At 44.4% G+C, this 25,532-nt stretch overlaps 1 protein-coding gene across 1 annotated transcript; it reads right to left on the reverse strand.

The window, feature by feature from the left end:
* Positions 1-22,123: 22,123 nt before the first annotated feature.
* Positions 22,124-25,092, reverse strand: LOC107227879 (fork head domain transcription factor slp2). The gene has a single exon (XM_015669158.2). It carries the CDS (start codon positions 24,587-24,589, stop codon positions 23,261-23,263), a length of 1,329 nt encoding a protein of 442 aa, XP_015524644.1. The 5' UTR covers positions 24,590-25,092; the 3' UTR covers positions 22,124-23,260.
* Between the last annotated feature and the right edge of the window lie 440 nt (positions 25,093-25,532).

Genomic DNA, 25,532 nt, shown 5'->3' on the forward strand with positions numbered 1-25,532 from the left:
TCCCTCGCCTCAGTTCCTCGCTTTGCCAAAACACTCTTCTCTTCCAGAGTCCATGAGAGTTCTGAGCTGGATCGTGGAGCTTGCGTGAAGCTCGACTATAGTGGCAGCCGCCCCCGGAATGAAAGGGTAACCCGCCGAGCGGCTGCACAAATATTTATCGTAATTATCGTATTCTTCGATGCAAACGAGATAAAGTTTGCAAAGAGAGGGATTTGCCGCCCGGATTGAAGAGGAACCCCTTTTTGCGTACCTGCGGTGCAGCACCGGAAACGACTGCAGCATTCTACTTCGCGTTTCAATGGAATCTAGGCCTGTACACTTTTCCTCTTTTTCCTTCCTCATTCAATCACTTGGAATAAATACCTTAAGGTAGTTTTACTTGAGAGCTGGTTTTTCCGTCTCTGTTGCAGGATTACCAATACCTTTCAAGATGTTTTTACAGATGCTTCGTAGGAGTAAACAAAAAAATCTCCGACACTTTCGTTCGGTATTTTCATTAAAAAAATATGTTAAAAGCGACAATTTTGCGACCTGTCGCTGGCTGATTTTAACTTTTTCCTCGCCTTCGTCCGTGCACTTCGGCGTGCAACGGCTGCAGATGTAATCTCGTAAAGTTGGGAAGGTTTCTACACGAGTTATGCCATCGGATATAGGAAACAGAGGAGCGTTTTGATCGACGACGCGCGGACTATAAGCCGCGCCACGGACGACCGAGCGATAATAAAATGTAACAGAGCAAAGAAAAACAATGATGATAATAATATGACGGGATGTATAGAAATATAATAATAATAGAGATATTCGTTGGCCCCGGTGGCATCGGCATGGCCGCGGGTCACTTTGAGGAGGACGAGCCGCTCAGTGATCCATCTTAGTTCTCGTGTCCTGATCACGGACTTGCGTCGCGCCCAGCTACGTCTCGTCTCGTCTGTGTAGGTGCTTGATGCATGATTTTTATATCCGGACCAAGAAGGTGAAGGCTCTTGTAACTCGCCTTCAAGTCTTCAACGATTTCTTCTGCTTGGCGAACTTGCGAAGGATTACCGTGGAGGGCCATCTTCGGGTTAGGTACGAATACTTGTTTCCTCGAATTCTTACCTGTCGCTAACAGAGTTACGGAATGCTGAGATAATGAGACTAAGAGGGGGGGAGGGGGATTTTGGGGTTTGAGCACATAGCCCAAATGTTGAAAAAAACATTCAAACATGTACGATTATGATCAAAAAATATTGTTAATAAAATTCGTGTAAAAAACTGGTGGGATTTCAAGTAAAAAATCTAACAACGAGTCTGAATCGATAAACAAGTTTTAAAGATTGTGTCAAAATCTCAAGTCGATGGAATGAAAATTGACCGAGTGAATCTGCGCCACTGAATTGAAAACGTGGTCGTTCGCTACTTATACGCGCCATGCCGAGATTTGGTTATTACTGTCGATGAAAAAATTGTAAAATGTTCTTGAAACTATACGTAACAAAGCTCTCAAACTCGAATTGCTCCAAGTGTTTTCATTTTCTACAAAAAAAACTCCTGAAAGTAGGTGCGATTTTTGAAGATTCAAGTTTTACTCCCCCCTTTAAGGAAAAAGATTCGGGAAGAGGAGCCAGAATTATTACAGAAACAAAGAAAAATACAGGAGTCATCTTTCCGCCACTTGCAAATCGAACAAGAGAATTCGATCGTTGCAATCGATTAGAATCGACCTTTGAATTCTTACTTCTGCAGGATCAACTTCTCTCCATCAAAAAGCGATGTGCAACCAATTCTAACGATTTAGGCCTCGGTGTAATTTTCATCACCCAGCGCTTTACGGGTTAATAATTTCGAAACGGATACAATACAGCGTGTCGTAGCGCTGTTATAATCGGCTACCGAGAAAGGAGCGATCGCGGTTCGATACAGGTAATAGCTGACGCGGTACTCGGAGGAACCCGAGACTGTAATTTTCTCCAATAAGATGACTCGGACGAGCGTCGAGCCGCCGACGACGGGGGCTGCGCGTCTATTTGCATAGGCGTCGGGCACGTATACTCTGCTCCAATTAACCCAATCAGGTAGCATTACGGGGCGAGAACAGATGACGATCTAATTCCCTTGCACCCCTCGTGCCTCGGGCCGAACTCCAACAGCCTCATTACCCACACGCCGCGTAATCGCGGATAGACACGCGTGCACCTAACATTAATATACATACGCGCGGTGTGTTACAATTCAGTTCTTTTGTAACCTCGCTTCCACGCCTGGTGTACAGGGTGATCCATAAGTGACGGTAGGGAAATTTCCTCGAAGGGTTCATTGGTTATTCGATATTCCATACGCGTTATCGATCGGTCGTTGCTGGCAAATTGTCACCAAGGATGGGGGTTGAAATATAGAAAGATCAAAAAATGGAAGGACCGTGATATGGATTTCTCAAAGAAGATAAAATTTAATTTATAGAAGCCAAAAATGCAAATACGGAGGAGTGAAAGAATATAAAGGTCAGAATGTGAAATCGTGAAAATTCGCAGGCAGATTCTAGATTTTTTCGTTCCATGTTTTGACCTTTCTAATTTTATCTTTACGTATTTTGACTTTCCGTACTTTTAATTTTCTGTACCCGGACTTTTTTACATTTTTATAATTCGAAGAATTCGATATTGATCCTTCTATCAATCGGCTATTCTAGGTTTTAACCCTCCCGTGACTAATTACCCGAATTTACGAAAAATAACTTTAGTCACCGATTGCTTTAATAACAAGAGTTATAAAAAATAATCGACCCTCCGTAAATTCACCAATTATTTTCCATCTTTCGTGAACGATCCTGTACTTAGTTCAGTAATCTTTCGATACACACAAGCGTGGCATATCGATATGCTATAATACGTATGCGAGCCTTATACTTATGTTTAGAAAAAGGCCACGCCGGTTTCATCGTTGGACGTTACATGCTGCCTATATAGCGAACGGCTGCAGAACTCGGAAAGATTGGCCGGACGGATAAGGATAGACGAGCGTGAAGTCGTCGCGCCCGTTGTTCCAATTACCAGCGCAATTAGTATCACGATTATTATTATAAGCCTTTCTGTTCCCGGTCGTAAACCCTCGCTAGAAGTCGCCGGCACCCCGGACGAGCTTCGTCCGGTTCCTTGCCTGACGATATTACAATTCAATACAGCTGATGTCGAGCGAAAGATGAAAAGATTTTTTCAAACAACCGTGTTAACGGATTTTTGCTACATTTCGATTAGACTCCAGTGCTCAAAAGTTCTATTGCTTGCATTGACGTCCGTATATACGATCAGAAATGATACGACCGTAAACTGTCGAAAATAGCATCGGTCCGTACTTCTGTGTAACAGCAGTGACAGCTGAAATGGTCGGGTACGGTTCGTTGAAAGAACAGTTTTTAATTTGACACTCGACACCCTGTATAACGTGCATCGGGCGATATGCTTCTTACCGCGGACATTATCTGAGGTGCGATTCGGACAGAGGATCGAGCGGGTGATCAGAGGCGGAGGGATGATGGGGCAGTCGCGTGCGCTACGGCGACATGTGCGTCGTGTGTGACGCCACGGCGCGGCGTCCCGACGCCCCGACGCCCCGAGGCAACCCCTTCTGCGCAGCGAGTGCGGCCGATTCGTCTCTGCTGCCTCATCTATTTACCCAGCTACTGTCCCTTTTTGTTTTACCGATGTTTTTCTCCATACTGTTATCGAGCCGTGCCTATTCGTTGTTCGGTTTCAGAGTGAGTGATACGACATTTCCAGAACCGGCGCCTTCCACTCCACTCTGTAGGTTCGAAAAGCAATCAGAGCTGCTCTTGTTCTCATTCCGACCTCTCCAAACAACGTCGCCGTCGGAATCGTTATCGTGCGAGGAACAACTGAATAAACAGTGGATTTTGTCTGCTGCGGAAAGAGTCTACGGTTGCAGCTTGTTCTTAGGAAGTTTAATGTTGGATCTTACACGGAAGGTATCCCGGATCGATCGCTCCGATTTGATTTCTTTTGTAATGTGTTGTAGTTTTCTCCTAACGAGAAATGAAAAATGTAACTCTTTCAATTGAAGAAAAAAAGAAAACAATAACAAAAAACTGCCAAATCTCTGCCTTACTTTGAAAACTGGTTTCACCCCCTCAAAGTGTTCAATGGCAGATAAACAAAAATACATGTTGCTTAGTTTTTAGCGCACTATAACATATTACAATAGAAATCAAATCGGAGAGATCAACCTGGGATACCTTCCTTGTTAGAACTGTGGACTACCGGAATTTATGGTGTAGCAATTCGAGCTACGGGAGTCGGGAGATATTGCACAAATGTTGAATGCGATCTCAGAATAAATTCGTTGCAGTGATTAAGAAAGCTCACCTGAAAGAATAGCGCTCCACTTTTCTTTTCCAAATTTCCCGGACGACGAATCTTTTCTGAAATTCAAAGGATAAAGAAAAACAAAAAACGGTTGATAGTGTTGAAATGAAAATACGAAAAAAACAGTTTTTCATTGCCAGAGAAAATTGTTTTCATTTCACACAAAGTTACGTATAAGAATATTCCTGGGTACCAAAGCGTCTCGAGTTTCCAGCTGCTGCGTGTCGATGAATTTTTCCCTCGCGACGTACTTCGGCATTCATGCGGATTATTTCTATCCATTAGGTATCGAGAGGGTGTCGAGAGTATATCGAGAGTTTCGCGATACGTAGGTACGTACCTACGCCAAGTTCCAACAGTATATCGGAATTCAGCCTCAGGCTGGACTTGATCCTGCGGGGTCATTGATACCCAATGATCCGTGATTGCCGTGCTACAAACGCGGGAAATTCTTCGTTCGAAAACACTCGAAACTGAATTTTTCTCACACTCGTTCCCAGAATCTTGAAAAATCGCTGATGTAAAACGTTTTAACGATCGTTCGAAACATTACATTGTGTATATACGGAGGCATTCCTTCCCCGTCTGCTCGTAGCAGAATTTTGGCAAATAAGGAAAACAGAGATCCGGTGAAGTTGGAAATATTTCGCCAAAAAATCTGATAGTAATAAGGCGAATTCCGGTGCTTTCTCTCTCACTGATTCGGGCTGCGAGGGACGGGGATGTCGGAGTGAGAGAGGCGGGCTGAACCAAGGGAATTCATCGAGCATAGCCCATATCACATATTGACGGTAATCCGCTGGGACGAGATGGTGAGCAATCGAGGATTCCCATATGAGACACCATGGTCTGTGTCTGTGTACATAACATGCGTAGATTGAGGAGCCTAGGGAGAGTTCGAGCAAGAGATACCGCGCGACATCTCTACCGATCCTATTAGACCGGTCATTATTAACGGATTAAATCGAATTAGGCTAATAAACGTTGTGCCATGCCGGAGCGGGCGAGACTCGAGCAGGTCTTCTTCTTATATTTCTTTTTCTCTCTTTCCCCCACGTTCTCCTGCATGGCAACGTGCTTTTCCGTACGACAATAATTTGTTTCGTCTTACCTCGAACGCGATAATTAACTGGCCATATACCACGCGATGCATCTACTTAACGAGTCAAGGAACTGATGACCGAGTCCAGAATCTAGAGGTTAGACGAAATCGTTCTCTCGTCCTAATGAAACTAGGTAGGAAATTTCACAGTAATTTCAGGCAGGCATCTGACAAGATGTGTGTGAAACAATTGAGAGAAATTATGATTATGAACATATATTGTACCGAGATTCTCTTGACAATTTTTTATACGAGCGTATGAAGTACTCTGTAGATGCGAATCAGTTATGAGTACACTACCGGAGAAAATTAGTACAACAATGGAAATCAGTGAAACATCGGTGAAAAGTCATTGAATCGTGAGTGTATATGCCCTGGTTTTTTCCAGTAGCATAGATACTCCTAACTGAATTTTCATTGATTCGAATTTCGAGAGTAGGTTATATTTTGGAAAGAAATTACGGAAAAGATTCAAATCAAAAATAGAATAGAATCAAGGCTTAGTCCCAATTCTGTGGATTCGAGTTTCGAAAGCAGCGTATTCCAAATTATCTTGTGGTAAAATTTGAAGTAAAGGAATCCAACTTTTACGAAACAACAAAGTTTCGATTTTTGGAAACCCGACGGGTCTAAGTTCCGAAAATTCAAATACACTCACGCAGCGTAGTTTCCTCAGTGAGTGAGTGTAAAAAATCAGAAAAATCGAAAATTAGAATGTCCAGAATTCCGAACGTAAAAATATCGAAAATCCAAAAGAAAACAAGCTCGAAGTAATGAAATTTGACCGAGCCAAAGCTCACAGAACCGAAAATCTCCGGTCATTCGGAATTTCGATGTTTCAGATTTTTCAGTTTTCTCATTTTTGCTTTCGCACTTTCGAAACTTTCGACTCGTCGGAGTTACGCCCTTTCGTAACTTTGCACTTTTCACGTCTTCGCTTTAAATTTGGCCAGCAAAAAATTCGGAATTTCAACCCTACCACATTGAGTATTTCCAAATTGCAAGAGCTCCAAATTATAAACCCACTATACGTACGGACGATAAAATACATAGTCGGACCTGTGAATTCAGCATGCGATAAAAGCAAAGGATCCCGGAGCAGCAAAAGCAGCCACTTGTTGCGCCGAAGGAGGAAGGAAGGAGGGCCGACCGCCCGCTGGTCCAGCAAAGATTCGGGCATGAGTTCGATCTCGGTTTGAGAGCGAACGAGAAGAGTGGATGCGTAGGTACGGGTTCCCCGAGTTTCCAGCTGCGAGGCTAACGGCGGGACGCGCGTTTCGGCCGAATAAACATAAATGTGAGGCAAACCTAACGGGAGACTGGCTACCTAATCGCGCGATTTATTGGGGGCTTAAGAACTGTGCGAGCTGAGAGTATACGCTGCGTGCACCAACAATTAAATATCGCTTTCAGATATTTACAAATGACCGGTTATCAGATTTTTCATTTTTCTTCCTCCTTCTCCTCGATCCATCGGTCTATCCATCGCACCGGTGCATGTGAACTCGCTCGGGAGGCGTTTCCCAATGATCGCCGGTCTCGCCGAGTTGCCTTTGAGCTTGCGACGCGATCCCTCCACCTCTTTCTTCTCCTTGCGTCGCTGTGTCCAAGCTGTCCTTTTTTCCGCGACGTCTCGCGGGTTTTTTACATTTTTTTTTTTTTCTTTTTTTGTGAATATTTGATCAATTTCACGGACGATTTGAAACCAAGTCGAACCCGTCAATCCCATCGGATGACTATCAAAGCTCACCGTGCAGGCACGTAATGGAAATTTGGGATTATTATTTAAATGCATTGTTAATTCGAGGTTTTTGTTTTTTTTATCACGAAACAGATTGACGCCCGAAATAACGGGAAGAAAAAAGTTCAAAGCTGCGGTCTGTCCGCGTATTTGCCAGATGCGTGCATTTAACAATAAGTTCTGAATCAACGCGACACGTCGCGTCATTAATGATTATGATTGAGAGAAACCGCGTCTTCCGTTAGAATCATATACGCACCTTTCGTAACTGTATACGCATATGAAACATTAGCTAATTCCGAATAACTAGCGCGAGCCGCGCTGTCCAAGGATATTTCGTTGTACGACAATGAATCATACGCGTTGAGAGTTGAGACAGCGTATGAGATTGAAAGAATAAGGTTGAGTCATCTTATAAACGGTAGATATATTTTATTATATACTCTATGCATGTACGTATGTGTATGTATGTGTATATAGGTACTATCGTTGCGTATAAGAGACGTGCGCAAGCACGGCTATCAGCCAATTGCTCTGAAATGTAAAACGTAATAAAATTGAACACGACATATTGTGTGCGGTACCCTATGACCGCGAGCACGGCGCTCTTGCAAGACAAGAATTAGACGGTGCATGGTTAAATAATTTATACTCCGTTTATCGTGAGGGGTTCGGCTTTGTGACATTTTCAATCAATAAACGATTGCTCTGTAATATATGTATAACATGTAACACCGGTCAACACGAATTTTTAGTCTGGGTTCTAGATGCCAAATTTTGATTTCTTCTACGTAACTAACAAATGAAAGAAATACTATCGATATTTCGGATTTTATGAAATATTACCGATTTTCTCAAACATTTATTGTAAATCGCAATTAAACAGATTGAGAGAAACAAACTTTGTAAGTAAGAAATAAAGGTTTTGGTCCACGTTCGATGTATAGAATCGAAATTAATTCATCTCGATAGAAACTCATTGATAAAAAATGTTTTTTGACGACCGGTGCAACACGCGAAAGCGCGGAACATACGGATGAATTATGCAAACCGGTGAATAGAGCGTTGAAACGCATGAAACTAAAAGGACGTTTTCTTGAGAGGTAATTAGCGCAGTAGAGGCAGCAAGAGAAGAAGGAGGAAGACGAAAATGGGGAGAGAGTGAGATGGCTGACTGGAACACGCGACGAATGGAGGCAAATTAATATATCCGCTTTTTAATCCCAATGTAGAGGTCAACTTCGTGGTGCAGCCACGCGACGAGAAGTCGGACTGCGAAGACGTCGCGCTTTGTCCCATCCTCGAGCATCGTCGCCGCCTCTTGTTTTCTTCTCCTTTTCATTTCCCTTTATCCGGTCTACGTCCGCTTCACGTCGCTTTCACTCCAAATCCCGTTCCGCGAGCGTCGTTAACGAAAATGTTTGAAATGGTATAAAATAATGAACCAACGACAAATCTGTCGCAAATTCTCGCTTCCATGCAGACGGCAATATCTGATCACAGTTGGCCGTTTAACTTGCAGCATCAACTCGTATACTTCGTGTTCTTTCAATGGAAATAATAGTTACGTGAGATGAATTTTTAACCGCGAGAACTTAGGTTAGATCATCAATTGTTTCGAAACTGTGAAAATTCGATATAATTTTGTAATTTGATTCAAATGAATGCAAAGTATGAAACTATAACCGCACTGCTGGTCATAAAGAAATCGGTTTCAAGGGTATATCTTGAAACTATTTCGTTACTCGATCGGTTTTCGCTTTTTACTCCCACGAATGACGCAATACAATATTAATTGATGCGATTAAAGCATCAGTTATCAACATTGCCTTACTTACTGAGTATCTATTCGATATAGTACATAAATCGAAAATGAATGAAATCATAAAATATTTCGAACGAAAGTACAAATGATCAAAAGACTTTCCCGCTGTCAAGACTACGTACTGAAATTTAGGAAGTTTTGGTTTCAAATGCAACGTTTAAAAAAAAAAAAATCCGAAATAATCGATCAACGGATCAATTTTAACCGATTCAATCGTGTCGCGTTCGATTAGTCTTTTGGATCGATCATTTTCATCTGAGAATTAGCGGCCATCGGTAGATCTTGCACCCTCCCGATGCCGAGGAAGAGGCTGCTCCGCGTTCCTCGCGTCACGCGCCGGCCAGTTAAGCTGATCGCGACGGGCGCGCGCCGATCTGTTCTCGTTTCCTGCGAGTGTGGGCGCCCCCGACGGCCCCCGACGGCCCCCGACGACTAACGCAGGAACATCTACGTTTCTCCGTCTGGATCATCGTGCGCTTACTCTCATGCTCAACAAGGTATAATCAGTACCCAGCAACTGCGCGTAAGTATGATATTACGTTAGATGTGTGCTGGTACGTATGCGGATAAACAAGTCGTGACGCTCCGCGTGCGATGACGTACGGCAATTGGCGGAGAACGGGGAAGGACGGTAAATTTCAAGGCTCGCGATCGAGCCGTTAAGATAAGGGAAAAAATCCCGTCGACTTAGCATCCACCTAGCGTAATTCTTCTTTATATTCAAGCCGAACCGAGGATGAGCTTGAGCGTGAAACCCTCTCGGCGAGTGATCACAATCTTGGTTCTGATCAAAATCTTGCCAATTTTTTGTCTAGTACCTAAGCTTTTGCCTTTAGTAAACGCTCACGGTTATTGTTCTTTCGGTTCACTGAAAATACATCTTATGGGAGGTTGCCTGAATACGCGTGTTGCGCAAATATGTATATATTAGGGTGGTACGTATTTGATTATTATTATTATTTTTTTTTTTTTGCTAAGGTGCCACTCGAAAATTTTGTGACGAAAAAAAAAAAAAGAAAGAAATTAAAGAAAGAACCACCCTAGTATACGCGCATGCCTAGGTATTTAAATGTGCACACATGCGCCGCATGCGGAGTAAAAATAAACACGCACCGTGCGAGGCGGATAGTAATAACATCACGGAAGATTAAGCAGGGCGATCGAATGACAAGGAAGAACAAACGGTCAACGCTGTAATCGCACAATGGGTGAAATTGAAGTCGTCATGGGAAACCCCAGCCTCTTACGGTCCGCCGCACCGGCGTTTAAACGCGGCTTCCCCATTCCCGACTAGCTCGCCTTGCCTAGGACCCTTTTGTCACGTGACCTGTAAACAGCCCCAAAAACCCACCGAGGATCCGTATCCCAGTCAAGCTTGCATCGTTCCTTCTCGCAAATGACGACAAGTATACACGTTCGAATTCGACGATGCACCAAAACTCGATGCAAATTTTTCTCCGGAATATTAGTCATTTTGTCGACGAGCTTTCCAACTTCTTCGTATCTCTTATGAGGTATCGCTCAATGAAATGACTGTCGGTCAAATTGTGTATAATGTATAAACAAACTTCGACCAAACGAAAATATGTTACAGTAACTTTTTCCGGATGATTTGTTTCATTGCATCTCATACATGGCTGCGTGTTCATCGATTAGTCACGATACCCGCGTCCTCTTGGATGCAGCTCCGCTCTTCATTGTGGTCGTGATCGGCGTCAAAGAGGGGAATGAGCGGGTCCGACCTGGTGACTGGTCGATTTCCCGCACTATTATTGTCTTCCGTGAAGCAGATTCGCAGTCCCGCGTTGATTACCGGATCTTAGTCATGGGTGAATCGGAGGATTACCTCACAGTCGGAGTAATATCCTGGAGTCCATTTTCGTTGTGTCAATAAACGAGCAAGTGAAACGAAATATATATTTCGTCCGATAAACTGAAAATTAGACAACTGATTAATTGTATAGCAGTAATTTGAGTCACGCAAATGGTAAAGGATACGCACGCGGCGTCCTCGTCTACAAGTTACGGAAATCTACCGGAGGACGTCAAAAGGCTAGAAGTCCCTCTTAACAGGCAGCGAGCTATTAAGCCGTAGGAATTAAAAAGGATGAAATTAACCAATTTGTCGTGAATTAGACAAGAATGCCGGTCGTAGAGTGTGTGCTACGAGTTAATTGCGGGTTCTTTAAAAAAGAAGGAAAATTCAATTCGGAAAAAAAGAGCAGGAACAATTTAAAAAACCCCAAGTCCACGGCACTGGCTGCCGATGTAACCCAGAGCTGGATGAAAGTGCCGTCCGACGCGATGCCTCCGTTAGCAAAAGTCACAAGGAGGAAATTCGTCGATTCCTCGAAGTCGTGGGTGAAGTTTCGGGGCCGGGGATGAAGTTCAGAATTTTAAAAGTTCCAAAAGCGCCAAATTCCGAATTTTTGGCTGGCGAAACTTAAAGTAAGGAAATCATGCTTGTACGAAACATTAAAGTTTCGAAAAATGTGCGAAAATGAGAAAATTTCTAAATATGATACGTCGAAATTCCGTGCGATCGCAGATTTTCAAGTCTGTGAATTTATGGTTTGGAAAAATTTCACCGCCTTGATCTTTCTTTGTTTCGGATTTTCGATATTTTCACGTTCGGAATCCTGGTAATTCTGATTTTCGGTTTCACCGATTTTTCACACCCACTCGTTGAGTGAACTACGCTGCGTGAGTATATTTTAATTTTCGAAATTTTACTCTGTCGAAGATTTATTTTTCGTAACTTTACCGTAACTTGAATTTTCCGAATCTTGCATTTCGGAACTTTGCCCCGTCGGCTTTCCGACCATTCGAAACCTTGTTGTTTCTGCAAAGTTTCATTTCTTTAATTCAAGTTTCATCACCTAAAATTTCGGAATCGGGCGCTCTCGGAACTTTTCAAATCCGGAACCCGAACCCCGCCCCAAGTTTCGAGTTTCCGCTGCCGCACCTGAGTACTCGCAGACGAGGTGCCATTGCGCAGCTGAGTCGCGTCTCGGTTGAAACGAAGTGAAAAGAAGGCATCCGGCGCGCGTCGCGGGGTCAAGTGGACGTCGCGAGCAGCTCGACTAGCCGACCTCGCATCCTTTCCTTGATTGGGGGTCGGCGAAGAGGAGGCTGGGGTCCAGGTCAACCGGAGTTGACTCTTGCGACCGGGCCAGCTGCCCCCTGCAGCCCAAGGACTCGGCTCGCAGCTCCTCTCTTCATTCACGTATTTCTTCATTATCTGTTCACCCCCCTCCTCTTCCTCCTCCTCCACCTCCTCGAGTCTTTCATTCATTCAAGCTCGTTCATTCATTTCTTCTTGGTTCCCTCGTTTGTTCGTATCGTTCTTCGCTGCACACATGCAACATTTATCCAACTCCACTCTGCAGCGTCCGGGCTCCAGACGTCGGACACAATCAATTACACCATGTATTATCGCGCATACGCAGCTCTTATTCTCTAAAGAGAGATCTTTACGAGACTCTGGTCTCAGCTTTTTGTAACTCTCTCACCCTCTCAGTCGCTCAATTTTTTCTTTGGCATATACTACGGAGAAAAATCGGTTCGGTAACCCGGGCTAAAAATTCAGATAAAGTATCGAAGAGTTATATTATGCTGATGAACGAAGCTTCAATTTCTATTTTTAACACGAAAATTTTGAACTGATTATGTTAGGAACAAGGTTCAGTGTAATAGAATTGATATTAGAATATTTTAGATACGAATAGAAATCTCGTGTGACCCGATAAATGTACGATTGCTTAAAATAAATACCTCTTGAACTAAAACGATAAGTGTGACCGCTCATCCATAATTATCTCCTACATTTAGTAAATAAAAAAAGACCCTGGATCGAAAAAGGTAACACAAAACGATAAGCATTCAATTTTATTAGTAGTCCCTGTAACGCAAAAAATATACCTGATCGAATAAAATAAATATGGTTTTACAATGATGGTAGATAATTGTGTCAAAATTAGTAAGCATCTTCCTTGTTGCAAAATTTTGCTAACCATAGTGTTACCAAAGTTTAGTTTTGGAATGTTTTTTTTCTCGATTTCTTCAAATATGCAACACTTCAGATTTAACTGAAAATAATTATTTTTCGTTACAAGGTGACGCATCGACGAAAATAAAAATTGTTTGCTAACCATATTTTCAACTATTCATCTCGAAATTGGAGAGAAGTAGTGCTAAAAAGAAAGGAACATTACTCCTTCATATATCTTTTTGCGAACATGAGTCACTATTATACGCATATAATATAACGCCAAAGAAAGAAAGAGCAGCGCAAAGAACCAGCGGTTGTAAGCATCGGAGCGAACAAAAAACTGAGCTTCGCTCTTTTTCACCCTTAATTCGTTTCTCCAACAATCCACACACACACACACACACACACACACACAGCCACATGCACTTACATCGTCGCAAGTGGAATTAGCGGTAAGTGGCAGGGCGATCGCTACGAGGAAGTTGGCATTATGGAAACACGTGATATTCCAGGAGGGTAGGTAGGCATGCGTTTAATATACGCGGCTTCGAGCAACCCCGCATTGTAGGCGTATTATGCGCATAGCTTCTCAAGAGGACCAATCTTATTTCCATCGTGCCAGAGTCCGACTGCAGCAGGGCACATGTTCGACCCTGGGCCGTTGCCCATTTAGGCAGCACTCGCTACCTTTTAAAACAAACAGTGCTACGTGCGCCCTTCGTACTCCGAACAATGGGCTTGGAATCGCGTATACAAGGGACTTATTGAACTCGAAAAGCGTGTGGACCGAAACCGAGAGCACAGCTGCCTGCCATTGGTACCTTATAATACACTGTGGACGCCGGTGAACGAGCTTGGACGAAGTGCCATCAAGCTCTTTATGTACGAGTAATTATTTCTCCAACGCCCTAAACGCGTTACGAGAAATAATTACTCCGTAACCCATTGTTGTCGCACCCGGGCCACTTTCAGCCACGAGTACTTACTATTAGAAATATATGTATACCTATGCCTCCAGATAACCTGGCGGGTATCTTGGAGACGCAGTTTTCATGGACCACGTGCATGCTGCGGTACAGTTTGCATTGTACCATGGATGGATTCTGGTATTCGGTTCATCGGTATTATTTTTACTGATTTATTGCCGTCGTGTATGAGATCGATCGAGAACAATCGGAAATTAACTCGACAGTATTGAATGTGTGAAAATACTTTATTTTTATGTGTATTTAATACACGTATGTACAAGATTACAAGATTTCAACGTTTAGTGCAATATTGAGACTAATGAAGAACGCCGATAATCGAAGACCTAAGGAGAACGAAGCCAGGCAGTGATCGTTGATATTGTAAATCTATAGAGGATTGCGGTGCTCTGGATAAGAAAATTTGTTACATTTATCTTGATCTCTGAGCATCTCTGTCGAAAAATGACTTCCATTTCCTACTATCACGTACAGTACCCTTCCAAAGTCCAAGGTGCCTGCATGAAAAAAACATAAAAATAATGAAAAAACCACCATTTTATTACAATGAACTAAACAATATTTCTTATGAAATAGAACAAACAATTTCTTTATGAAATGTATTCAACATTTTGTGCCAATTCTTTTCGGCTGTGGAACCTTTTCTTCTTTTCTTTGATACACCTCCGAACAGGCTTCCGCATTTTATTTTCTGTTTCCCTGTTTGTATTTATTCTCGAGTCTCACTCTAATGCATATTAAATGCAAGTAAGAAATCACATTTGCATAGGATTTTCATAATCAAATATAGGACACCAGATTTCGAATTAAACGGGAGTTTCACTCTGAATGGAGTTGAAGAAAAAACCAGACGTGATGGAACTTTTTTGAGTATCTTTTCCGATTTCAGTTGGCGAAAGTCTATAATAAACAGCATAAGAAAACCTGTGCAGTATTTTGTTTTCAGATCTGTGCAATTAATAATCGTCATTAAAATTTCGCCTCTCCTAAAATCTTCGTTTCTGCAATAAATTATTATCCGCATATCTGATTGCGCGCGTATCTCGGCATTTATATGGCGAGCGGCACGCGCCAAAGACACCATTATTACCGCTGCAGCATATCTCCTTGTGAATGTGTTGTCTACGGCTCATTCGTAATTTGGTCTCCTTCGCGCTTTCTCTCTCGCCGACGAGAAGGAGCGAGAAGCGTCGGCGCACGCGCAGTGTTCGTCTCGCGTTCGCGTGGCGTCGCAGGATGAAGGAGCGAACTGGAGAGGAACGCCGGCAAAAGGGGGAAGAGGTGGAGGAGGATGAGGATGGGGAGGGGGGGAGGGTAAGCACGAGCCTCTTTGCCTCGCGTTAATTCCACGCAGCTTGTTCTTCACCACGGTCTGCGATCTCATTCGGACAAATAGAAACAATTCGCTCCGCTAAGTAGGAAGTGTCCCCCGCGGCCCTTCGAACAAACCCCCTTGAAACACCCTGATTATCCCTGATTACCCCAGGCTTGATTGATTACATGCTCGTTACGTCGCAGCGCGAGACGCTCGTTCTTTGAGTCGCCCCCGAACCATCCGTATCATGATATTATGCTTCGTTAATACGTAAATTGTAATTTTCCAATGTATAATATCAGCACCATGCCGCTCAGGCTCTGCGGATCGTGGAGATTCACTTTTTATTTTTCCTCCCGTGTTCACTCGGTATTTGTCTCTCTTTCTCTCTGCCTTTACGCTCTAAATTATTGGAAGCCACAATACCAAATCTTTCGACGACACGCGGGGTGGACGGCAAACGAACGTTGTGATAACGAATACGGAGGGTGACTGCATAGCCGGTGTGTTTGACCTGTGGGAAGCCTTGCGGCAACCGTATAATATCGATGAACCTCGAAGCATAAACACTAGCGAGTCGACGGTCGTGATTAACTCGAAACAATTAGTGTAACTTGAGGGTATTTCTTTCGTTCTGTGTACACACGAAGCTTTACACAGCAAACGTGCTTGCGTACCAAAAAGCGTCATCGTAACTCGTAGGACTTCCTTTACACCATGGAACTGCTGGACCCTTCTCTAGTGACTGTGTCCCTTCGCTTTTTCTTATACCGATTCACCGCTGAATTGTCGTAGGTATTCATCAATGGAACAGAGATTTTGAATGGGAAAAATATTTTCATCCGGTGAACAAATACCGATTAACTACTAGGTAGTTCATTTTTTAACTTTTTTGCTTTTAAGGTTCCACTCGACATTTTTTGACAAATAATTTTTTTCAGTACTTGTCATAAATTTTTCGAATGGCATCTTAATACAAAAGTTAAAAAATGAACCATCTTATTAACTACCCACGATTTTATTAAACTACACGAGGTGCCGTAATCTTCGCGATTTTGACCGCCGCGAACTGGAGTACCGCGAGACGCTAATCAAAGGTTGACTTTCGCATTCTCTGTATTCGCCCACGGTGCACAAAGTCATTTCGAAGCGTAACTCGACTTCGATTGGGGTCAGAACACGAGCCGCGTAGCTCACAGAGTTATAGGTACGATGAGTTATTCCTATGGCTTGGGTAATTTGGAATTCCAGCGACGCTGTTCGATGCCGTTCAACAATTTACGGACGTTTGAATCTATGAATAATTATTCGCAGATTTTATTTTTCAATCTATTCCAGGCCTATCTCACATAAGTTGGATCAATCGACAAAATTTTAAATTATATCGACCATCTTCATCGAAAGCAGAGATCTACCATTGAATCATGCCTTTCACCTCACGTGTTGGTAAACAGTCGTAAGAGTCTGCCAAATATTCGAAAAAAAGTTAATATACGCCATAAAAATGTACAATTTATAATGTATTGTGACACCGGTACCTGTATGTTTGGTGCTTCGTTATACGAAGGATGAACCAAACTAATTAAAATCGCTCATATTAATAACCTCAATAAATTTACTCGGTTCTAAAAAAAATTTCAGGTTTTATGTGAGGCCATAAAAAGGTTGAATACAGATGTCTATAACTTCTCCCAGGTATGTTGGACTTTGTGAAAAAGAACCGATCTTTCCGTCGTTTCATAAATCGTTTAATATTCACGAATTCAATATACCGCAGATTCTTCTCTCTTCTGCAGTAAAGAAGAAAAAATTATTTCCCCACATTCCTTTGTTTTATTTTACCATTGATGTCATCGTTTTTACATTTACAAAAGAATTTTTATAAAATTCTGTGTACATACCATAGTTACATTACGGCAGACTTTTGTCCACATCGAAAAATGGTTATTACCTACACTTTGTTTGTATAAAATCGGACTGATGTATTTACTCTGAAAAACTGAGCCTTCAATCGCTTGGAATGCTTAATTAAGCCAGGTCAATTCGTGAGCGTTGACAGCAGGAAAACTCGGATGTTAACGGAAATGATAAAAATTACACGACGTTGTTTACATAGTCAAATTTAATGAACTGAGATTTTTTCTTGATTTCCGAGTGAATAGTCCCATCCTAATCTAAAGAATAACTCCCGCATTGCAGTCTTTACGGATCTGTAAAATCCGTGATGAATTCGATTCCTCACTTAGACTCCGCAGATGACAATGAAATCGATTAAAAATATTCTCGACAATAACGACGAGCAATCCGCTCAGATTTACTTGGCGTGCGATACTTGGGTGTTCTCCCGGTATATATCGTGCACCATTGACCCCTTCCAGGTCCAGATGAATTAGTCCCTCGACAAAAGTACACAGTATCCCAACACGCACAAGGATATCGCATTATAGAGACGTAGGTATACGTATAACATTTATACCGATTAGGCGGCTTAATCGTGTTATACAAAACAGTTAGAGGTTCCCAGCCTCTCGACAGAACGCCCGTATGTCCGCGTCACACAAAAGTGTTAAACGAACGAAGGAGCGAGCTGGCGAGCTGGCGAGCGAGTGTCGAGATGAATGGGCGAACGAACGAATGGTGGCCACCGGAAGCATGTATCACTACACCGAACTACACGCATAGGCTCGCAACGACTGATCGTGAGTATGTTTTATATTACAACCATACACGTCTTTCCTCTATTTACTTGCCTACGCGTACGTGCGAGTAGGTGTGCGGACGTGTGGGGGGCCCCCTATACGCACACCGCGACACCGCAGTGTGACTTGAGTCTTCCACTTGCCTCGACGCAGATCTTGAATGGGCTCAATTAGCTTCGTTAGGCGGCAAACCCGGGTTACTGTATACGCGTCTAATTGTTTCCTGAGAATTCACTATTGCCGCGGACATGATTCGCCCTCCGTGCCTCCCGGAGGTCCCGGTACATCGGTGACACCCCAAGACTCGATATTCTCCTCGATCGCGTAAGCGCCAAGGTCTGATGTGAAAAAATCAAATTCAAAGTTACGAATCTTCGTTCGCACCGATCGTTTCATCGATCCTTGGGCGATTCGTTTCTAGAATTAGATAATGTCCAAGCGATCCACATCATGTGCGTTACGGTATCCGACGATGACTTTGGTAAAATCTGTTGTAAAAACAACGTTACGTACCCGATGCCTTTTATATTCGTATATACGGTTGAAAAAACATGTTTACGATTTTGCAATTAGCATTTTGAATCGCAGTTTCTGCGTATAAAACGCACAACGATGCGAAACTATGTTTGTTCCACCCTATAGTTCACTATAAATCCACTTCCGATCACTCACGGCAATACAATTAATCACACTGCTTTCGGGTGTAAATAATCGAAAACGAATACGAGATTTTGCATTCGCAAAATTTTATACTTTACACACACGATGTTGACTTGCCGGGGTTGCGGCACAACACCGTGTTTAAACCGCAAGACGACCACCATCATCGCCGGGATAGTGGGACATTATAGCCCGAGCAAATCCCCCCTAGCCGGGGATGCGGTATAGAGTATATCGAAACCCAGCCATCCCCTAGGCTGATCGTTGAAATTCGCATCCCTGGCCGAGAGCGCCGAGGGTAGAGGCCGCCCCTAAAACGCGCCCCGTTTTAACGAAACCAGTCCTACGTCCGTGTAGTTCGCTGTTCCGACGCTTTCGCGCCCCGGATCCTGCAGACGTATACCTATAACCTAGCACACATGCCTGCAGGGTGGCGTTTGGGCCCCGGGCAACCCCAACTTTGGAATAATGTAACGACACACCGCCGCACCGAATCTATTCACGGGTCAACCAACCAACCCCAAACCTACTGGTGGTGCGGCCGGATTCAGCCCTCGGTCCCTCTCTCTCTCTCTCTCTCTCCCTCTCTAGCTACGGTGCCTCTACCCCTCGTTTGTATAAACACCTTATAAATCGCTGCCATTCAAAGATGGCGAACTTTACTTTCTGTCAAAATAACCATAACCACGGTTTCTACCGCTGCTGCACGACAATGCCAACGCAAATGGCGATGCCACGTTTCGCCATACACACACACACACACACACACACACACACACACACACACATATATATATACTCTCAATTTGTTTTTTTCTACAAACTAACAGTAAGCATAAGGTAACTAAACAAGTTTCATGCAATTTTTTTTGTCTTGTCTTCGGCGAAGAATATTGTCAAACTTTTGGGTGTTTCGGAAATTAATCAGGTTCGTTGAGCGATGAAGAAGCGATCAAAACAGGCGGAAATTAAAAGATGGGACAAATGCGTTTAATAGCGATACGTGTTATCGGCTTAAAGTCTGAAACAGGACTGTTTTTGCAATAACGTTGGCTGACTTAGCAACCTTATTCATTTCATAACATATAAGAGCTCTTGTATACGTCTTTTATTTATGACAACTACTAGATAATTAGAAAGGGGGGGTAAAACGGGTGACTTGATCTCCTGTAAAGAGCCATAAAAAAGACTTAAATCGGTATATACGTAGCTATAACTTGTTCCTCGGCGTATATTTCAATGCATGTAACATAGGTATGTGTGTATAAGACATTATGCAACTGCATTAGCGTACCTACTTTGATACCGCGACATCGTTGCCAGGTTATAATTCAACGATAGCCGCCGCATACCGTCACGTAGACGTCGCATCGGCGAGGGGTCGGTCGCAAAGTCGGCATAAACACTTGTCCTGACAATATAAATTGGTCCAAGTGGCCCCAGCATGTGTCCGCGTCCACGCGTCCGTCGCATCACGTACCTACTTCGCGTCGCTCCAGTCGTGGTGCCACCGTTGTAAGGTACGAAGGAAATTTCTCAAGGGATATGGATGCCGCGCGCACATGCGCCCGCCTAATTATAACCGCACACACGCGCATGTACGTATGTAGCTGTCACAGCCCTGACAACGTGACTCGTGCATGCCGCATCCCGATTTTTCACCGATCCGGGTAATGCCCGAAAAATTGCATTTCATACGAATTTTAGGAAAAACGATCAGGCACAGGACAGCGTCTGTGCTGTCAAACGTGCCAGAATTTTTGGAAATGAAAGAAAACAGTTTATCTTTATCCTCGTAATTCGATAAAGGTGTTAGGGGTTCGAGGTGTTGCACAAAATTTTGATTTTCGGACTTTACTACCTTATTCGAAAGAGCATTGGAACGTTTCAGTCCCGTTAACGATCATTAATGCAGATGGACGTTACAGGGCAGTAAATAACAGCGTCGATCCGCGGCTCGCTGACCCGCGAGCGGGTCACACAATCCCATCTGCACACCCCTTAAATGCTTAAACGCTTAAACGTTCGAGCGCTCAAACGCCCACAAGCACAAGCGCGTCACTGCCGTGTCTGGCTCGAGTGAAGATGCCGACTTTTGGGTTCAGTCGTAGATGAAAATTCTCTTTTTCGGACAAAGATAAAAAAAAAAAAATAATAGAAACACAAGAATTGCTGATATACCTATGTGGAATGAATTAAGCAGTCACGTTTCTGAACATTTATCAAATAGCAAACTTGGGCGCGTATATTCGCAGCTACGCCAGCTACAATTTCGATTCGCTGAATTGTAATTGTGTACACGGAGGTAATAAAAGAACGGATTTTACTCAAAACTGCAGGAAAAGAGAGACGCGTCAGGTTTTTTGGTAAAACATACTTTGTAAAATGCAGAATTTACTGTAGAGTCAGTGAAAACCACTGTGTTCGAAATAAAATCAGCTACATTTGTAGTAAAAAATATACATAGTTCGCATGGGTATTTTTTATATAAAAAACCCTGATGCGTCCCTCTTTTTCTGGAGTTTTGAGTAAAATTTGTTCTTCTTCTTCTCTCCGTGATGTATGGTAAAACACACCACGTCACATCGACCCACGCGCAACTTGGACTTACGGTCCTCCCAAAGTCCTTGGATCGGTGAGTTCCCTGGTGGTTTCCGGGTCGTTTGGCCGCAAATCGGCCGACAGTGAGAGTTTCAGAGGAAAAGCTTCAACGTCCGCCGCAGCTGGAGGGGGTAAATTTAAGGTCAAAGGACGAATTTATGCCTCAACTGGAGTTGCGACTCCATGGCTGAGGCTCCGTCTAGATATAATACCTACCTGTAATGTGTATTCGAATGGTTTATGGTTATGTCGGAAGCAATAAAACGATATTTCTGGAACGTACTGGCTCGGGATACAAAAGTCATTGCGTCTTCGGTGCACCCAAGAAACATTGGCAAGGCCGCACTGGCAGCGTTTTTATTTTCGCGGACAGTTTTTCCAGGTATACAACAGCAATGCCCGGAACCATTAGCATTGAAACTTACGTCCCAAATTCCAACGCCTATGAAGTATTTTGTTTTGACAGCCAGCGGGTTCTGCTTGTTAATTTTATTAGGGAAACCCGCATAACTTTTCCTCGACGCAATTTGAAGTGTGGTGATATCTACCTCCCACGTACCTACTTTACTCTTTGTATCAATTAGCTGTATCTGATTCCGAGGTTAACTTGGCGAAAAAATCCAGTCCCTTACACTTGTACACGTGTTAAATTAAACGAATGGGTTGGAAATCAGCTATCGAGCTGTATAAATCGATTTTCAAGAATTTCATTTATGGTTGACTATAATCATGAATCGGTCTATTTATAGGCTTATGATTAACGGTACCGCTCGGCTTACATGGTCATAATTAACGGAGCGGAGGGTTTAGGTGTTTGAAAAATAAGTTGACGAAATTTACAACGGTTATATTAAAAGATTTCGAAGTTTATTTCGTAATCATAGTTTCTCTGTACTTCACTCCTGCATCCTCATTGTGTCCTTATATTCTTCAATATATAATATCACTGCATATATGTACATATTTATAACGAAATTATTAATCTGTTTTGTACAAACAAGGTGTATATATATATATATCAGCGATACATGTATACAGGTATACAGGTATACTACGAATGTATAGTAATTAGAGATTCGACTCTGTGTTACTACGACCTATCGTATACCGAGAATCATATCGTCGCGTGTATAACGCGCAGCGTTAGAATTGCTATGGTGTGTTTAATAAGTACGCCAGTATAAAGAGCTGCACCGTGCATAACGAAGATTGAGGCGCCTATAGCCTAGCGATTCAAGCGACATTGTACGTCAGTATACAATTATACATATATATATAATGTGTGCCATGTATATAATAAACGTGTATTATAACATTTCTTTGTTCTACGTATAAATTATATTTATTCAATTTTTCAGTAGGTATGTACTGCGGTCCAATCTAAGCTGTATATGGGGTATAATTATTCATGTCTATAAGAATCTGTACAGACATATATGTATACCCATTGCATTCGTCTTGCGTATACGATACGTGTATGCACATCGTATACGCAGGCATATATGTATACAATATTGTCGATACAATAGTAATAATAGATTAAGTTGATTTTTGACTATCTACAAGATCTCTCTCTGTCCATATTTACATGTATAATAACATTTAAACCGGAGATCACCGAGTATTTTACTTTTAAATATACAACGAGGTAATATAACTTTTTTATACGTGCAACGTTCTAAGTAATATATTTACACAAATTACGCGTGAATTAATACTCTATTGAAGTCAGCGCATCCGTTATCGCGATTTCAGCTAATACCGCAAACGGTTTCGGCCCCCTTCTGACCCTTTCAACCGACATCACCGGTCGTTATATCGCAAAGCATTGCAACTCGCCCCCCTTTACAGTACGTAACACCAACGAAAAAATCATGAAGCCAAATTACCGATTTCAGCACTGCCCCGCCGTCAGAGCTGTTATCGGCTCACTCGGTAGCTTCAAAGAATCGGAAGAATGGCATGCCAGGACGCAGGGCCTGCTAGCGTTGGTGCAACAAGGGGGGCGAGTGCGGGGGATGAGGTTCCGGGCTGCTGTCAGGGGAGCCGGTGGTGGAAGGCGTCTGGCTGAGAGGGGTCGACGTTTGCTGAGGGAGATGATGCCGCTGCTGCTGCTGGTACCGGCGTTGCTGTTGCTGATGCTGCTGATGCTGCTGTTGCTGTTGCTGATGCTGCTGCTGCTGCTGCTGCTGCTGGAGAACGGCCTGTTGCTGCTGGTGCTGTTGATGAGCAGCGAGGCTCCTCAGCGTCGAGTAAAAGTCGTTGTAAGCTCCGGCGGCGGCGGCCGCGGCGGCGGCGGACGTCGCGACGCTAGCCGGCGGCATACTCGCGGGGTGGTAAGCCGACGTCGGGGCCTGGAGCAGCCGTTCCATGGAGAAGGCGCCGTGAGCCGGGGGCGCGGCGGCCGCTGGAAGAGGCTGCGGCTTGCACGGTAGATTCGCGGAGGCGGCCGCCCCCGGCAAAAGGCTCGCAGGGTATCCAGATGGCACGGAGTAGGGCCCGGCCCGGTGGAGGTAGGGCAGCGCGTAGAGCGACGGAGGCCAGGCGGGGGCGACGTAGGGCGAGTGGTTGAGGGCAGGGTAGAGGCCGTTGAGTCCGGTGAGGCCGTTAAGGCCCCCGAGGACGACGCTTCGCTTGAAGGCGGCGAGTCTGGAACGAGACGCGGCGGTCGTTCGTCGCCTGAGTTTCCCGGTCGTCCCGCCTATGAATACGTCTTCGCTGCTCGGGTCCAGCATCCAGTAGTTACCTTTGCCGGGGTCGTCGTAGTGCCGCGGCACCTTGACGAAGCACTTGTTCAGGGAAAGGTTGTGCCTTATCGAGTTCTGCCAGCCTTGCTTGTTGTCGCGGTAGTAGGGGAAGTGCCGCATGATGTACTCGTATATACCGTTCAGGGTAAGCCGCTTCTCCGGACTCTGCCGTATCGCCATCATGATGAGAGCGTTGTAGCTGTACGGCGGCTTCTCCGACTTCTTCTTCTCCTCCGCCTCTCGCGCCTCCTGCTCCTTCCTCGCCCCAGGACCGTTCCCCGGACTACCCCCCGCGTTGCCTCTCGAACAGTCCAACGGCGGCGTGTCGGCGCCGTCGTCGTACCCTGTCACGTCCAGGTCGCTACCCTCGTCCGTGTCCTCCGCGGTAGCATCCTGCACCGGGCTCGAGGACTGGCTCGTCGGCGTGAGGCTCTGCGGCGCCGGGGTCACGGCACAGGCCTCCGGGAGGATGCTGCGTATACTGAAGTTAGATTTCAGGGTGGCCCTGGGGGGCGGCAGCGACACGGTCACCGTGTGCTCCCCGGATCCTTCCATGTTCACCATCTCCTCAACCTCGTGCTTCGTCCCTCCGGCGCACTTTATCAACTGAAGGCGTGCAGGGTCTCCGGGCCCGATTCAAACAGTCCGCATCGACACTCGCACACCTTCCGGTACACGTGACTTCGTCGGTCCGGTATTATATACGCGTATAGGTCCTATATTTTCCGTTCATAAAACACTGCAGCCGGTACACTGTTCGGAGCAAACCGAATCGTTATATCGTCCCATTCATCGAATCACACGAAACAGTAGGCGATTTATCACTCTGCGACATTCCAAAAACGCAACGACAAATAAAACCACATCCACGGAGACCGGATCACGTACCGTGCAACCAGTGTCCGATTCCTGTTCTTCTCACTTTTCCTTCAAACTCGTTATATACGTACGTACGTATATATACATATATATGTATATATATGTATGGTGCAATCTATCCGACTCTTGACGTTTTCACCTCATGCACGTTGGACGAAGACTGCCGACGACGAGCCAACGGTAGAAGCGTCAACCCGACTCTACAGACGCCCCGGGAATGGTGGGGAGTTATATACCGTTGGATTGGACCGCCTCCTAGGGTTTCGAGCCCGCCCAGGCGCCGAACCGCACCAACTGAGGGATCCTCCAGGCCGACGGACTCCGAGTCGACGCCCTCTTCGTCCTCGCTTGTTTGTGCCCAATGTTTGACATCAAACAATGCAAACAGAAGAGAGGAAAGCAGCCAGCCAGTGGTGGGGATCCTACAGACCCTTCATTCGTTTCTGTCCTGCGCCCAGCGCTTCGGTCCTGCAGGGGGAGGGGGTGTCAGGCCTTTGAGCGTCAACCTCGAGGCGCGCAGACGCGTCCAAGGAAGACAAACAGATCATCAGCCTTTCGACGTTGTTGAATCGCGACAGCGTTTTCCCACCCTCGGCTTTACACACCCTTCGTTCGTCTCCTTTTATCG

Source organism: Neodiprion lecontei, chromosome 3 (assembly GCF_021901455.1).
Source record: "Neodiprion lecontei isolate iyNeoLeco1 chromosome 3, iyNeoLeco1.1, whole genome shotgun sequence".
NCBI lineage: Eukaryota > Metazoa > Arthropoda > Insecta > Hymenoptera > Diprionidae > Neodiprion > Neodiprion lecontei.

Coding starts and splice junctions, on each gene's coding strand:
- LOC107227879 (XM_015669158.2), bottom strand. CDS start 24,589: ATGGTGAACATGGAAGGATCCGGGGAGCACACGGTGACCGTGTCGCTG.